This window comes from Ctenopharyngodon idella, chromosome 12 (genome assembly GCF_019924925.1).
Source record: "Ctenopharyngodon idella isolate HZGC_01 chromosome 12, HZGC01, whole genome shotgun sequence".
Classification (NCBI taxonomy): domain Eukaryota; kingdom Metazoa; phylum Chordata; class Actinopteri; order Cypriniformes; family Xenocyprididae; genus Ctenopharyngodon; species Ctenopharyngodon idella.
Genome location: NC_067231.1, coordinates 2,285,650 through 2,302,714, shown reverse-complemented (window position 1 = coordinate 2,302,714; position 17,065 = coordinate 2,285,650). Strand labels below are relative to the sequence as shown.

Sequence of the window (17,065 nt, the reverse complement as noted above, 5' to 3'; positions counted from 1 at the left end):
TTCACGTTGTCCAGCATCTCTTATGTGTTTTCAATGCAGTATGGGTTTTCTTTCTCCGGGAAGGATGCATACTGTCCTTGAATTCAGCTTATGGAAGATATCTTACTAGGCAGCATAATTATCCTCTCTACTTTTTTTGAACATCCATTACATTTATGTTGCCTTAAAATTCTCCCTAGTCCCTACATAGGCAGCTCACTAGGTTTTGGAACAGAGCCGGTGTCTATGTATCTTGTTTTCTAGAATGCTAAATACACAGGTCGTTCATGCTCCTCGGCGCCACCTTGTGTTTAACAGAGGTATTGCATTATGCACATTGCATTCCTACTGTTTCTTGATTATTTAAGTGCCAGTGCATCAGTCAAGTCAGGTTTTAATGGCCAATTAATTAGTGTTCTTGTCAGGTTGTGCATTAGTGGTATTATAAAAAGATCTGATTATTTTGTGTTTTCTCTGTCTGCAGTGGGGTTTCCACAACAATAGACCCGTTCTGGGACATTAGCTTGGATCTTCCGGGTTCGTCCACCCCGTTCTGGCCGCTCAGCCCGGGCAGTGATGGCAGCGTGGTGAACGGAGACAGTCACCCCACCGGAGCGACCACACTCACAGACTGCTTACGCAGGTGCACACGCGCACGTCCCGCTACAGCACACCCGTATCTGTGATCGCACCGGCCGCCACTGACTCACGCTTCTGCATTGCAGGTTCACCCGACCTGAACACTTAGGAAGCAGCGCCAAGATCAAATGCAGTGGTTGCCATAGTTACCAGGAGTCCACCAAGCAGCTGACTATGAAGAGACTTCCTATTGTGGCGTGTTTCCACCTGAAAGTAAGTGTGTGTGTGTTTGTGTTTGTTTGGTTGCAGATGAAAGTGTATCATATGTGATCCACATTGAAGTACATAATATATCAGTCATTATTACTGTTTATTTGATGATTATTGATATGTTATAATATGTTTTTTTTTAACATCGGCCCATATTTTACATATATTGAGCTATATTGTATATATTGTGCATGCTTATTTCTCCCATTTTTGTTTAAATTATCTGTCATCTAACTCTGTTAGAGTTAATCTTTTAAAATGCTAATCATTTAATAACACTGTTGAATGTAATCTTTAGCAAATATCAAAATATATATCCATTTTGCATACTGTATATTATAATATTTTGATGCCAGAATTCACAGAGTTCTCTAATGAAATTTGTGATGATAATGGTAATAATAATATTAAATGATAAATGTATAGAAATATTTAAATTCTACTCCGTGTAAAAACTAATTAGACACAGTAATTACAAAGTATTGATGTCAGAATTCACTTTTCACACATTTCTTTTATTATTATTACTACTGTATTAATATATTATTGTTATTATTATTTTATTATTATTATTATTATTGTTGTTTTACACACATTGGTATAGGATATTAACATTTCTGTCCATTTCTCATTTAATATTACCAGTATTTATTATTATTAATATTATTAGTATATTGAAGGCAATATGAATAATGTTAAATGAGAAATGTGTAGAAATATTACAGTTCTATAATGCTGTGTACTATTGAAAACAAGTTAAGTTTTGATGCCAGAATTCACTTTTCACATATGTCTTTAACATTATTATTATTATTATTATTATTACTACTATTTTATGAATATATTATTTTTATTTTACACACATTAGTGTATAATTTTAATAGTTCTGTACATTTCTAAATTAATGATTTATTAATAATAATAATAATAATAATAACAACAAAATTATTATTATATTAAAGGTAATATAAATAATGTTAGATACAAATATTGTTAAAATGTATAGTAAATACATCAAATATATTTATATATTCATTAAAATAAAATATCTAGTAGAGGAATATTACAATTTTATACTACTCTCTACTGTTTAAAACAAAGTTTTGATGCCAGAATTCACTTTTCACAAACATTATTATTATTATAAATTATACTACTACTGTATTAATATATTATTATTTTATTATTTATTATTTTACCCAGACTAATATAGAATTTTTATATTTCTATACACGTCTCATTTAATTATGTATTTTTAATAATAATAATAATAATATTATCAAATTATGATCGTCATCATCACAATGCATTTATTGGTTAGCATAATTATCCTCTTTCTGACAGAATGTTAACATTGGTCCATTCGTACTTTGCAACTTTGCATTCTGCCCAAGAACCGGCAAAATGTTGAATATTGTTCAAAGACTCCAAACCATAAAGTCTCAGTCTTTGTGGAATCCGTCAGCTGGTTGAATCAGAAGGTCTGTGGGCGATCCGTGGGCCGAGCCTGGCCTTCGTTCTCTCTCCTCAAATGTGTTTCTGTAAACTCTGCCGCCCGTCTGCATCTTTCATTCCTGTGTTTTCTGCTGTCCAGCGGTTTGAGCATTCAGCGAAGCTCCGGCGGAAGATCACCACCTACGTGTCCTTTCCTCTGGAGCTGGACATGACGCCCTTCATGGCCTCCAGGTACAACCTTACTCATTTCTGCTGTCATCTTCATAGTCATCAGTATTTGAAGCCCGTTATCAAAGATGGCAGCATTCGGTGTCATTATGGAAAAGGAAGTAGAGTGACTTGGTCAGTTAAATGCTAATGTCCTTCCACAGTAAAGAGAGCCGAATGAACGGACAGTACCAGCAGCCAGTGGACTCATTAAACAACGATAACAAGTAAGTGAACGCATAATCACTGACTCCAAATACTGCGTCTGCTGCTGTGAACGATGTCTGAAAGTGTCTCTGCTGCAGGTATTCTCTGTTCGCGGTGGTGAATCATCAGGGCACGTTGGAGAGCGGCCATTACACCACATTCATTCGGCAGCACAAGGACCAGTGGTTTAAATGTGATGACGCCATTATCACTAAAGCCAGCATTAAAGACGTTCTGGACAGCGAAGGGTCAGTCTCACGTTCATCTCTACATACTGTACTGTGGGCGTTTGAGTCACTGCATTCAAAACAAAATATCAAACTAGGGACTTTTGCAAATAAATTATGCTAGAAGTCACTGCAATAGAAATAACTATATTTTTATTTATTGTAATGTTTTGCTTAAAGTTAGCTTATGCTGTATTAATAAAGCAAGCAGGCAGCATCATTCAGAGTTTCCAGCCATATTTTTGATCATTTTCACAAAAACTTTCATGGGCCCCAGAATATTTTGATGTATGAATATCTTCACATGCAATATATGTAGGTAAGTTTCATAAAAAGAACTTGAATTTTTGTCAAAGACTTTATCTTGACCGGGTGGGATTCAGAGCGATGATGAAAACACAGATGGAGTAGATCGAGTCCATCAACACCCTCAAAGGCATTAGGCAGTTTTGATTGATTTGATGTGGTTTAATGTTTGATCACGTTATTTTACATGTGCATGAGCAATGCTTTTATCGCTCATTTCTACTTTTTTCACCTGTGTTTTGATCTGGAGATTCTGTACTCTTTCAGAAGATGCGTAACAGCACCCCCTAGCGTAACATGGATTGCTTGGAAAATTCCGTCAATGGCGGGGAGTATATATACAAATATACAGACAGTAACAGTATAAAAATAGAATATATATTTATGAAGAGTTCAGATGCAGAAGCCACCTCCGTCAAAAATGAGATAATGATATTGAGCGAATGCACTTCAAATCCACTCAATCCCAGCATCAGCCCATTCAGAAACCGCAAAACGCCACTTACCTTTGTCAGCAAAAGCCTCCTAAGTCCACAGAAGAACCAATCAGAAGACTTGAATCAAATCATATGACCTCAAGATGGATGGCGGTGTGCGTATGAGCCGCTTTCAGTTGCTGAGCTGCAACTTTTTATCATGTTTTGTCCATCATTACAGTGGGAATGACAGGATTTTGTAAGTAGCAAGTAAAACTGACAGAAATGACGTTTTACTTTGTCTTGTTGTCCAAAGAGGTGGACTTATTTTCTGTCCCAATTGCCACACTTCTATGCACTTTCGGTCTTGTAGACTTTCAATGGCTGACCATAGGGTGTCCCATTTGTCAATTTTAGGCTTCAGAAGGGTGCTCGTGAGCACCATCTTTGCGGCCAATATGCACACTTTTGCTGAGCCCGCACTGGTGCGAGCTCCGCAGCAGACATCTTCCCAACAGTCAAAGCAGCGTTACGTCACAATAGTGCGGACTCGTAGGAAGACCACAAGTGTTTAGGGTGCCATTTGGGACAGGGCCTTAGAGATTTTTACGAAAAAAGCACACATGGACTTAGCTGGTTTTGTAGCAAAAGACAGTCAAATTTGTTAACATTTACATTTTACATTTATTCATTTTGCAGACGCTTTTATCCACAGCGACTTAACAAGCGATTCATTGTGAAGAGGCAAATAGACACAAGAAATACCAATGAATTGACTGAAGTGATACTTTTGGAAAATAAGGCATTTCAATAACTGACTAACAACCTTTTCATTGCCATTATAGTGAAATTACTGAATCTAAACACAGGAGACTGGGAAAAAAATCCTCATTTAAAAGAAAACGTGTCAGACGGATTTAGAGGTTTTTGCATCTGAACTCTTCATTCACATATATATATATATATATATATATATAATGAATGAAGAGTTCAGATGCAAAAACTTCAAAGTCTGTATAAAAGTAAAAAATAAAACCTATATTATCGCATTGAAACTAAAATAGCACTGCTGTTGTTTTTTTTATTGAAGCTTGTTTTTGCCATTGAATGCAAAAAAAGGAAATTGGTAATTGTGACATCTCACAATTTTGACTTTTTTTCTTGCAAATGTGAGTTTAAATCTCAAAATTGAGGGGAAAAAAGTCAGAATTGAGTCAATTTTTTTTTTTTTATTCTGTGGCAGAAACAAGTTTTCACATTTGTTCGTTTTTTTTTTTTTTTTACTGTTGTTTTTTAAAAAAAAAAAATTGAAATAAAAATGTATTTTCCCTTTTTGCAGGTACTTGTTATTTTACCATAAACAGTTCCTTGAATACGAATAAGCCCAGATCCAGAAGCGGTCCGAGTCAAAAGCTGTGAAGGGAAGATCATATGAGTGATGGCGGGATGGAGAGCAGGAAGAAGCATCCGGCCTGACACTTGCTCATCCCAGGAGAGCTGGCAAGAACAGAAGAGTAAAAATGCAGCCTTTCTCACTTCAGAAAATAAAAACAACAAAATAAGAAATGAAATTTAAAAAAAAAAATAAAATAAAAAATGACACAGCTAAACCAATCTGCACTGAGCAACCGGAGCATACTTGACAGAAAGAGGAGGAGATGATGGAGAAACCTCCGGCACTACAGACACACACAGACTGACATCTCATCACGCGCACTTCACTTTTAGTTGCGTTTTCACGAAGAAAGAATATAGAGCATTCACGTGCATCAGTTCCCCTCATCCTCAAATGATTTCTCGAGAAGTATATGAGGGGAAAAATATTCCTTTTTTATTTCTTCGTATGCATTATTGATGTACTGAATGCAAAAGAAAGGTGTTATTGACTTCAGCGTAAACCTATATTGTTGGTTGAGTTTGGAAATACTGTCCTTGTCCAGCACTTTTTATTATTTTTTCATTCAGAAAAGCTCGTTTTTGTCGTCATTGTCGTTTTTTTTGTTTTTTTTTTTGGTTGAGGGCTGAAAATGTATCTCGCACACACACACGCACACATAAATCTATATATAAATATATTTTTATAAGTCCTTCATTTCCTGTTTACGTGTCCTATACCACCATCTTTTCTCTTTATGTGCTTAAAGTCTTGGATATGAGTGGAAAGAAGGTATTTTTGCTTCGTTGCGTCAGATCTTTGGTTGGACATGAGAAGTTTCAGTTGCAGATGAATGTGGCTGCAGGTTTGTTTGGTTGTGAAGGCTTGTGTTTCAGACGCATTGTGAATGAAGACGTTTTCTTTCTGTTCGTGTGATGCCTGTCGCCACCATGGCTCGATTCAGCAGTGTTATCCTCAGCCACATGTCGAGTGTGAGTGTGTGTGCGCATGTATGCATATCACGTGTATATGTGTGCTGTTGAGCGTGCGTGTGTGTGTGTGTGTGCGTGCGCATGCAGGTATGTGGGCACCTGTGTGTTGGTGGTGTTAATGTGTGTGTGTGTGTGTGTGTGTGTGTGTGTGTGTGTGTGTGTGTGTGTGTGTGTGTACTGAATCAGTACTCAAACTTGGCATGCTGTTAAACTGGATGCTAAAAGACTTTGGGGAGGATTTTATAAATGTTAATTATGTATCTATGTATAGTATGTATGTATGTAATGTATGTAAAACAAATCAATGGAAAAACATGGTGAAGAAAAAAAAAAAGTGCTGTGTCGTCTGATTTGATCTCCGGCCTGAAACAACTAATATCATGAAGTTCATAATAACACGAAATTTCTGCTTCCCTTGGGATGGAAGGGTTTTTTTATTATTTCAAAAGCAATGAGTTTTTCCTCTCTTAATTAATTTCAACTCTTTCTCATTCGCCTCTGTATCCTTTGTTCTTGTTTTTAACATTCTCTGCTTTCACCATTTCTTATGCTCTCTTTATTTCTGCTAGAAAAACAAATCAAATGAAACATACTCTCTCTTTTCATGCGCTTCTCAGTTTTGAGGTCTATTTTGCTTCCATAACATGTCTTCTTTCAGGCTAGTGGAAAGAAAACATCCAAAATATACATTTAAGTGTTTATTTAATTACACTTTATCCTCTGTTTCAATCCATATCTTTAAAGGCGGTGAGTTTGAGTCAGAAATCTCCATTTCAGCAGCTATGGTTTGTTAATATATCATTTACCTTATTTATACAACATTTTATTACTAAAACCATGGTAAAAAATCTTTTTTGTTCTATCTGTTCACAGTATTCTTCTGATTTATGAAGTGATAAATGGAGAAATCAAACAAGTTATGAACCTGACTTTATCCAATGTTCAGATTTTTAGATAACACCTCATTTGCATATTTAAACATAACATTTCAGAAGACTTGTAATACAAGACAGTTGTCTTAACGTACTGTGATTAATCAATTGGTGGAAGTGTGGTGATATCTATTAGATCATATATTTTCCCTATTCACCTGTAGTGACTGCACAACAGTAGGGTTCAGGAAGATAAAATCCTGTTTTCTCCATTTTTATGGCTCTTTCCAGATATATGTTGAGCTCCAAGGTTGTTAAACGATAAAATGTGTTTCTAAGACAAAAAAAAAAAAAAAAAAAACCTCTTTAGTAGGTGTCGTTTAGAGTAACATAGATGCCTCGTCAGCGGCTGTTTCTATGGGCTGCAATGGGCCATTCTACAGAATTAGTTTATAAGTCAGAGTTGGAAACGTCTTGAAAAAAAGTTATTTTTCCACAAATTTTGTATGTATGCAAATTGTATAATATCCAAGGTACACATTTCTAGTAATTGTGCAGTTAATTCTCATATTGTATTTTCAGAAAGTTTTGGAATATTTTTCCTCTCCCCGAATTTGTCACTACTGAAACACAATGATAAATAATTTAATAAGAAGGGTTACATTGACCTATAAACATTTTGTTTACATCTACCTTGTAAATATATTTTTTGCTATTTTTAAAAAAAGGTTTTCAAAGGTAAATTACAATTTTAATATTTCAAATGTAATTTGAGATTTGTTGTATTTTTGAATCCAATCTTTCTTTGTAAAAGGTAAAGCTTATCATACTGATTTCAAAATTAAGGATTCATTAGTTTGAATATACATTAAACCAAACACTATAATAACATCTTGGTTGATAATTCAGTATACCTTATTTTTGAAACAACATCCCATGTTTCGGTCGTGACTGCACATTGTCGGTAGTGACAGTAATGTGTTGGTAGCGACTACATCACGTTACAAAATTTTAACTCATACTAAAACACTAATGATTTGCATAATAAATCATACTAAAATTCTAATGATTTGCATAACTGTACTAAAATTTTATTTTCCCCAAATAAACGATTATGTGTTCCCTGATGTCACTACCGAAACAGTCGTGACCGAAACATGGTGAAGTTTCGGTAGTGACAATTTTAGATACTTTTGAGCCTAGCTCAAAGATGCTAATCAACACATGGTTAGCTAGCACAGTTCTGAACAGTTGTACACACATGAAACTACATTTTATGGAATAACCCCCCAAAACAATGATGTTGTTTCGGTAGTGACTGTTTCGGTAGTGACAATTTTAGATACTTTTGAGCCTAGCTCATAGATGCTAATCAGCACATGGTTAGCTAGCACAGTTCTGAACAGTTGTACACACATAAAACTAAGTTTTATGGAATAACCCCCAAAAAACAAAGATGTTGTTTCGGTAGTGACAATTTTAGATACTTTTGAGCCTAGCTCAAAGATGCTAATCAACACATGGTTAGCTAGCGCAGTTCTGAACAGTTGTACACACATGAAACTAAATTTTATGGAATAACCCCCAAAAACAATGATGTTGTTTCGGTAGTGACTGTTTCGGTAGTGACAATTTTAGATACTTTTGAGCCTGGCTCAAAGATGCTAATCAGCACATGGTTAGCTAGCACAGTTCTGAACAGTTGTACACACATAAAAACTAAATTTTATGGAATAACCCCTAAAAAACAAAGATGTTGTTTCGGTGGTGACAATTTTAGATACTTTTGAGCATAGCTCAAAGATGCTAATCAGCACATGGTAGCTAGCACAGTTCTGAACAGTTGTACACACAGAAAAACTAAATTTTATGGAATAACCCCCCAAAACAATGATGTTGTTTCGGTAGTGACTGTTTCGGTAGTGACAATTTTAGATACTTTTGAGCCTGGCTCAAAGATGCTAATCAGCACATGGTTAGCTAGCACAGTTCTGAACAGTTGTACACACATAAAAACTAAATTTTATGGAATAACCCCTAAAAAAACAAAGATATTGTTTCGGTAGTGACAATTTTAGATACTTTTGAGCATAGCTCAAAGATGCTAATCAGCACATGGTAGCTAGCACAGTTCTGAACAGTTGTACACACATAAAAACTAAATTTTATGGAATAACCCCCAAAAACAATGTTGTTTCGGTAGTGACTGTTTCGGTAGTGACGATTTTAGATACTTTTGAGCCTAGCTCATAGATGCTAATCAGCACATGGTTAGCTAGCACAGTTCTGAACAGTTGTACACACATAAAACTAAATTTTATGGAATAACCCCCAAAAAACAAAGATGTTGTTTCGGTAGTGACAATTTTAGATACTTTTGAGCCTAGCTCAAAGATGCTAATCAACACATGGTTAGCTAGCACAGTTCTGAACAGTTGTACACACATGAAACTAAATTTTATGGAATAACCCCCAAAAACAATGATGTTGTTTCGGTAGTGACTGTTTCGGTAGTGACAATTTTAGATACTTTTGAGCCTAGCTCAAAGATGCTAATCAGCACATGGTTAGCTAGCACAGTTCTGAACAGTTGTACACACAGAAAAACTACATTTTATGGAATAACCCCCCAAAACAATGTTGTTTCGGTAGTGACTGTTTCGGTAGTGACAATTTTAGATACTTTTGAGCCTAGCTCATAGATGCTAATCAGCACATGGTTAGCTAGCACAGTTCTGAACAGTTGTACACACATAAAACTAAATTTTATGGAATAACACCCAAAAAAGTTTGCTTAATTGCAGAAAAAAAGGTGTTTGGTAGTGACATTCCTTAAAGTTACACACAGATTTTCAGACTTTTGAACACATTTAACTCAAAATGATGGACCTATCTACTCTGAAAGAGAGGCTATGAGAGGGAGGGACACAGGAATATTTCCTGATCAAAAATGTAGAAGTGTGTTAAAATCAGTCTCAGACAATGGACTAAAACTTAGTGTTTCGGTAGTGACATGAACATGAGGGACACATTTTTTTTTTACATAAAGTTTCATGATTTAAAAATAACATTTTAATATTTTTTTTAACTACACCTTTTAAAAAAAAAAAAAAAATCAAAAATATATTTTTTAAAAACAACAATGGAAAAAATGCAAAAATTACTTCAATTTACTTTTCACAAGTTGAAATTTAGGGATTAGGGTTCTGGACAGCCACCTCCCAACTAAAAGTACCCAATAAATTATGATTTTATATATATTAAGCATACTGATACTTGTGCATTTTAAATTGTTTCTGGGACAACAGTTTGCACCACTTCTGTAGAATGGCCCATATACGTAAGCCGTCCGCCATATTGGAACACTCAAAGCCGGTCCGTGAACATCCGAGAGCAAGTTGACTGAGCGTCTGCAACCATAGTTAGACGCATATATGAATATCTACATCTTCGATAGACTTAAGCAGATGATTTTGCTAAACTAACACACAACATTAAAAAGTGTCTGAAGCTGTTGAATGTGGCTTCTATGTAGTCACTCTTGTATGGAAGGCCATTTCCGCCACATATGAAAATAAAATCTTGCTCTAGTCATAATTATGATTTAAAAAGTCTTAAAAATTATGACACACTAAATCAAAATTGACATACTATGTCAAAATTATGACATCAAGTTTTGACAAGTTTTGACATTTGACATAATTTAGATTTTTTCATTATAATTTTGACTTTTTGTCTCATAATTATTATTTTTAAGTCATAATTTTGACTTAGTATGTGAATTCCGATTTAGTAGCCTGCCAATTTTGAATTTTATGTCATAATTTCACCTTTTTGTCTTAATTTTGACTTTTATGTCATCATTTCGATTTAGTATGTCATAATAATTTTGACTCTTTGTAATGATTTACCAGAGCATGATTGTTTTACTTATGTGGCAGAAATATGGACTTCCATAAAAACTAAATATATGTATAGCCTAGATAATTTAGTTTTATTAAATTTATTTAGTGGTTTTATTTGACAGGATAGTGAAGCAACAGAGAGAGATATCAAATTTGTTGTCATTGCTGATTCAAGTATGGAATTTTTTTATTTGTGTGTTTTTGGGCCTCGAATCAGAAATGGCCATTTATGAGTTATTCGGTTGCATTGGTTCATGGTTCAGGACTTTCCTGACGTGCCTATGGAGAACATGAATGGAAAAGCTACCTTCAAGATCAAGGTGATTAAAAAAGTGTTGTGCTCTAATAAATACAGCATTTATTAAAACTAAAATGACATTGATTTTCCATAGGAATTCTGGAGGAATTACAGGTGCAGTACAGTTACATGTGCAAATGCGCTCGTTTATACATTATATTCCTCAGCACTGACATTAGTATTCACATGCTTGTTTGAGTAGGTGAACATATAATCCTGAACGGCCTGCTCTTGTCGGGGTGTGTATGAAGTGGATGTTGCAGCAGGCCGTTGTTGCACGGGTTTGCGGCGCGAGAGGCCTGCTGAGCTCCAGACTGCTGAGAGAGCGCGTGTGGCGCCGCCGTGTGGTCAGAGAAGCAATAGACACAGGTTTCTGTCGCCTTCGGCCTGTCCTGATTCACGCTGCCTTCCTGAGACACATCGTCTGCACGAGCCACCAGAGAATCTGAAACAAGCAACTGCATTTATTTCCCTAAGAATAAAAACACGTATTCTATCTTTTTTTTTTAATGACAATTTTATAACAAAATGAAGAAATATGATAATTATAGCAATGACATGAAATATGAAATATGTTAAAAATATAATATACTAAAAATATACAATGTACTATAATGTGTATCATCTTTCTAAGCTTATGGTCGCTGATAAATACTGAATATGTTTTGAGTAGTGCAGATATGTAGTGTTATTATTCACCTTTAGATGATTGTCCCTGTCTTTTGGGCTGCTGTTTCTTGGTGTCCAGCTGCTGCTGCTGGTGTTTGGCTCTCTTGAGCAGCAGCAGGATTGCAGCGGTCAGTGTGAACATGAGCACTATGATGCACAGACCCAGCAGAGAGTACAGCAGCGCCTCCGAGTACAGCGAGGATCTGGGCACTGCGCGCCCTCTGCTGGTGATCAGCGGTACTGCAGACACGCCGAGAGGCCTCTGCGTCACGGCCACTGGCACTGCATCTCCGCCTGTATGACAGATGACAGCAAACATACATGCAAGTCTGTTTTATTTGAAGACGGGACACTGTTTTTTACAAATTAAGCGCAAATTTATCATGGTTCAGGGCAGGTTATTTTTTTTTTAACAGTGGCGTCGTTAGGGCGGGGCTTCAATAAATTCCTGCAATTTATGCTTTGTTCACACCATTACCGCGTAAATAAGAGATACACGTGACGCTGTACATGGAGCTGTTCACTTCCTCGGACTTGCACGTTTCTCTTGTGGGTGGGCTAGAGGGTATTTGAGCCCCTGGCCCTTCGATCGTGAAAGTGCCCTTTGCAGTCATGTCGCGGTGCCCCCGCGTTCCCATTTCTCCCGCCTCCCGGAATGCGATTTCTACCGTGGTTCTTGCACATCAAGCAAGCATGCTTGAGCTTCCGTTTACCATAACTGATGTATGCGCTGATGAATGTTTATGTGCTTAAATTTAATCTGTTTATCATATAAAGTGATCGAGTCTACTAAACCGCTCAATTCATATGGATTGGTTTTACGATCTCTTTATGAACTTTTGTGTTCAGAAGATAAAAGAAAGTCTTACAGTTTTGGAACGACATGAAGGTGAGTAAATGATGACAGAATTTAAATTTTTGGGTGAACTAACTGTTTAATTAAACAATTTATTAATAAATTAAAAAGGAATTTATACCTGTATGATATTACGCTGTAGCCACATTGGACCAGCAGTTTGGAAAATGGATGGATAAATGTTTGATACCAGACATGGGAATTCATTCGGCACAACCCTCACAGTGCATTATTGTCATGGGTTGTGCGATGCAAGACAAATACACAACGCAGAAGATGAAGTATAACAGGCTTTAATAATCCACAAGGCAAATTCCAACTCAGATAAGCAGACCAACACAACGTACACACTGATGAGACCCGACAATGAAACTCAAACTGAACTTAAGTGGTGGAGATAACAAGACACACACACCTGAACATAATGATGAGATCAAATGAATAGCCATGACAACTAAGGAAGTGTGCAAAACACAAATAGAGTCCACATGGTGTGACATAAGGCGCGTCCAGAAGGCCAGAAGGCACATCCTCACGTCATAGAGAGAAAAAGGCAAGGAGGATGAGGAGATGTCGAAAGGATGGCGCAACAGGCAGAGGATACAGAGAGGAGGCTCTGGACGTGGATGGCTGACCGGGAGGAGGCGGAACAGAAAAGGGAGCCAGGGAGGAGCCTTAAGCAGAGGCGTGCTGGTGAAAACCCAGGCCACAGGACTGCGCTCAATGGTGGCATCGCCAAATGAAGGAGCCATGGTGGTACGAGTCCTGACGCCACTATGGGGTTGACCGGAGGTGATTGTGATAGCGTTGGAGCCCACCGTGTAGGGCCGAGGAGATGGAGTGATGTTGATGACCCAGGCGGTCGCGACAGAGCCGCAGAGACAACCTCTCGAGATGAATGTATGGGTCCGAAGGCCAGAGGGCAACCTGGAGCGACCAAGGATGAAGGCGGAGAGCGACTACAGAGCGAGCTGTAGTCGAAAGGGTGGACGGCCGGAGAGCAGCGGACGGTCAGCAAGTCCGCAGCGAAGGCACGGCGAGGTCTGACCCAGGTGGAGCCGACAGACTGAGGGAGCCTGGTGAGACTGAAGGTCCATGCTGGGATCCAGGGCAAGAGGAGCGCAGGAGCCAGGGTGACGGGTTGAGGAGGAGCGAAGTCCACTGAGGCAGTAGGCGGAGTCACGGGCTCTTCTTGCCCAGGAGAGTTAGGGCTCCCAGCAGGCCTGTGGTCTGCGGTGGGCTCATATTGCTCCACCCAGTCCGATGGGCTCTGGCTAGGCACTGGGTTGGGAGTGGGGCTGGTGACGGCATCCATGGTGAATGCAGATCCACAGGATACCAGCACCCACTCCACAAAGGCGGCGAAGCTTCTCCGGACAACTGCTCTCTGTATGTGTGTTCGGTCCGGCAAGCAGAAACGAGATGAAGCAGTCGTCTGGGAAGTTTGTTCGGTAGGCCAGATCGAGGAAATCCTCTAGGTGAGCCTCGAGGGAGCGTTCTCCCTGCTCAAGGCACATTAGCTGGCTGTCCCCTCAAATAGTGCCCTATTTAAGGGTATATGGGGGAGATTTCGGCCACAGCCCGAGTCTAAAGTTGTAATTACGAGTTCTACGTTGACGTGAATGCTTGCAGTGACATCTCTTCTCTGATGACGAGGACAGGGCAACCTGTCACTCACATGAGATCCACCAATAGCAAACCACAACCATCCAATCAAATCCCCGTTTACAAAATCAAGCCCCATCCTAGAGTTGTTCTTGTTCCAGAAGCTGTTTAATAATTTTATTAACTGCTAAGCCACCACTGTTTTTGAAGGGGATTTTCTGTCTAGTCAGCTGGAACCACAGCGATTATCGTAGCATTTTGTGAATTTAAAAAAGCAAAAAGGAATTTAAAACCTAAAATGTCATGTATAAGAAATGAGCTCAGTGTATAAATAGACAGGTTTAAGGTCATGTGACTCATTCCTCAGTGTGTCATGAAGTTGTAGACATGCTTTACTCACTCTTACATGCATCTGAGCACGCCGAGGGGTGACTGCCACACAACTCAGAGCACTTCAGACACTTCTTCAGCAGGCGGTCGTAGAACTGACCAGACACGGCTTTACATCTCCAGGCCACTGCCGACACAACAGCACACATCCTTCATCAAGTAGGATTCTCGGTTAAGCATGAGCTACAGACTGTGTAACTTACCGCAGTACTCAGAGCAGCGTGTCAGAATCACAGGGTCATGACAGACCAGGTTGCAGGACACACACTTTCGTAGCAGCCTGTCCAAGTGCTGGCCCTCTTCACAGCGTTGTGCCATCGCTCAGTCCCCGACAAATACCTGTACAGTCCATGTACTACCATTGAATTTTTTTTTATGTCATAGAAATGACATGTTCTTTTTTTAGTCATGAGTGACTAACAGGTTCAGTGAATGAGCTGTCTGAACTAGGCTAAAGAAACACTTCTTCCTTTGAAAAATTACCATCAGAATGTACTTTAGTTTCTCATGTTCAATCTTATGTAAACTCTCATGTTCATGACTGGTAATTCATCACACAAAGAAGCTGATCTTAAAATGACTCATTCACATAAGTTGGTAAGATTTAGATTTATTATATTTTTTTATTCACAAATAAGAGATGACAACACGTTTTATTATTGACAAAATATAAGATATTATCATAATAAAGCATTAAACTGTACCTGTTAAACTAGTTAAACTATATATATATATATATGTATGTATATATATATATATATATATATATATATATACATACATGTATGTATATATATATGTTGATTAATATGTTAAACTATATATATATATATATATATATATATATATATATAAAAGTTCGGTTACACTTTATTTTAAGGTGTCCATGTTACATTGTAATTATACATTTAAGTACTGAATAATAATAATTAACTACATGTACTTAGTAAAGGGTTGGTTTAGGGTTAGTTGCATGTAATTATACATATTTTGTAGTTATTATTACAGTAACTACATGTAACGTATGTAACAAGGACACTGTAAAATAAAGTGTTACCAAAAGCTTCATAAGTGTTGTGAATCTGTAAGTAGCCTGTACATATTAAACACATTCACTGCTCTTTCTAAACTGAAAAAATAAATGGTGTAAGATTTACTTTGAAAATTTTTACACAAAAACTGCAATAGTACATTTCACAAATAAACGGCAAGTAACACATTGGATTAAACGTGACATTTTGAAGTAGAAAACATACTCAAATAATCTTTTTTTTTTCTTTTTTTCTTACAACTTTGAAAAATGTTATTTTTCTCCTTTTAGGTTAGTTCAGTGATCACTTACCTCGAGTGGGAATGAAGGCATGTGGTGGTCTGTAGTTTAGTTTCTGTGCGTGTGGGTATATTTGTACGAGCAGATAATTTGAATATAACCACAGTCTCACGAGACCAGACTGCTGCAACTGCTTTTTATTACATACAGATAATATCTGATTACTTCAGATGAAACATTTGATTACTTCAGACTTGAGAACATGAAAACCCAAAACGTTTTTGGACATGAAAGCAAAGAAGAAGAAATGTTCGTTGTTTCATCAGAGCACACTGTAAAACCTGCAACTGTTGCTTTAACTCTTTCCCTGTCAGTGATTTTATAAAAGTTGCCAGCCAGCGCTAGCATTTTTTATCTTTTTCTTTTTTTCTTAACAAAACTTTCATGGCCCCCAGAATATTTTGAACATACTGTATGAAAAGAAAGAACAGAGCCTCTGCTTTAAAAGCGTTCATCAATTGCATTGTTTTATTATTTTAAAATGTTCCCTGGGGTGCACTTATAATGTTTGTATAATTTTTACATGAAAAAGCCCTCTGATTTGAACGCTCTGTTTTAAGGGGCGTGTCTGCTGTGAGACTTAAGTGTAAACGTCCACTGCTGTGATTGGCTGACATCTTTGCATATGAAATAGCTAAGTATTACTCTCTCGAAAACTATTACAGCTCTCAAGGTTTACTAATAGTGAAAAGCGTTGATTTTAACATTACATTTAGATCTGGCGTTATATTTAGATCGTGGCATGAAACGTTGCAGTGATGAACATTGTAGTCGATCACAGACATGTTGTTGAGCACATGAAAGCAGTGATCTCGTCATTGCAGCTCAATTTCTGCACACTAACGAATGCTTTCATTATAACTAACAGTGCAAACTCGATGTAACTAAGAGATTCGTTTATTATAATGAGTTTTTTCCAGAACTCAGTCACTGATAAACTCGCACTGTTTGATTGACAGCTCCAGCGATCGTAAAGGGAGCGTTCTTTGATCGCTTTCTATATGTAGTTTAATCACATTTTTAATAACAGATTATTTTCATCCTTCTAAGAGAAACAACGTGAAGTTGACTGTTGTTTGATTTACTGACACATAGACAAAGATCATCTGACTGCACATGAATCATTA

At 37.3% G+C, this 17,065-nt stretch overlaps 2 protein-coding genes across 4 annotated transcripts in view; one reads left to right on the top strand and one right to left on the bottom strand.

Annotated features, from left to right (window-relative positions):
- The window catches only part of usp22 (ubiquitin specific peptidase 22), a 43,754-nt gene extending 37,565 nt beyond the window's left edge, over nt 1-6,189 (top strand). For both annotated transcript variants that reach the window (XM_051914243.1, XM_051914242.1), the window contains exons 8-13: nt 464-622; nt 705-831; nt 2,423-2,514; nt 2,655-2,717; nt 2,796-2,945; nt 4,986-6,189. In XM_051914243.1, coding sequence (XP_051770203.1) covers nt 464-622; nt 705-831; nt 2,423-2,514; nt 2,655-2,717; nt 2,796-2,945; nt 4,986-5,028 — 634 coding nt within the window. In that variant the 3' untranslated portion in view covers nt 5,029-6,189. The remainder of the gene's footprint in view (nt 1-463; nt 623-704; nt 832-2,422; nt 2,515-2,654; nt 2,718-2,795; nt 2,946-4,985) is intronic.
- A 4,942-nt stretch (nt 6,190-11,131) lies between these two features.
- On the bottom strand, nt 11,132-16,808 carry LOC127523503 (tumor necrosis factor receptor superfamily member 13B). 2 transcript variants are annotated; one of them, XM_051914263.1, is made up of 5 exons: nt 15,951-16,808; nt 14,812-14,947; nt 14,625-14,735; nt 11,788-12,051; nt 11,132-11,533 (listed from the first exon to the last, which is right to left on the bottom strand). In XM_051914263.1, the coding sequence occupies exons 2-5, from the start codon at nt 14,924-14,926 to the stop codon at nt 11,271-11,273; spliced, it is 753 nt and encodes a 250-aa protein (XP_051770223.1). In that variant the 5' UTR covers nt 14,927-14,947; nt 15,951-16,808; the 3' UTR covers nt 11,132-11,270. The 2 variants fall into 2 exon arrangements, with proteins under 2 accessions (XP_051770223.1, XP_051770222.1); XM_051914262.1 differs by having other exon boundaries at nt 14,619-14,735; nt 15,951-16,665.
- Nucleotides 16,809-17,065: the final 257 nt, after the last annotated feature.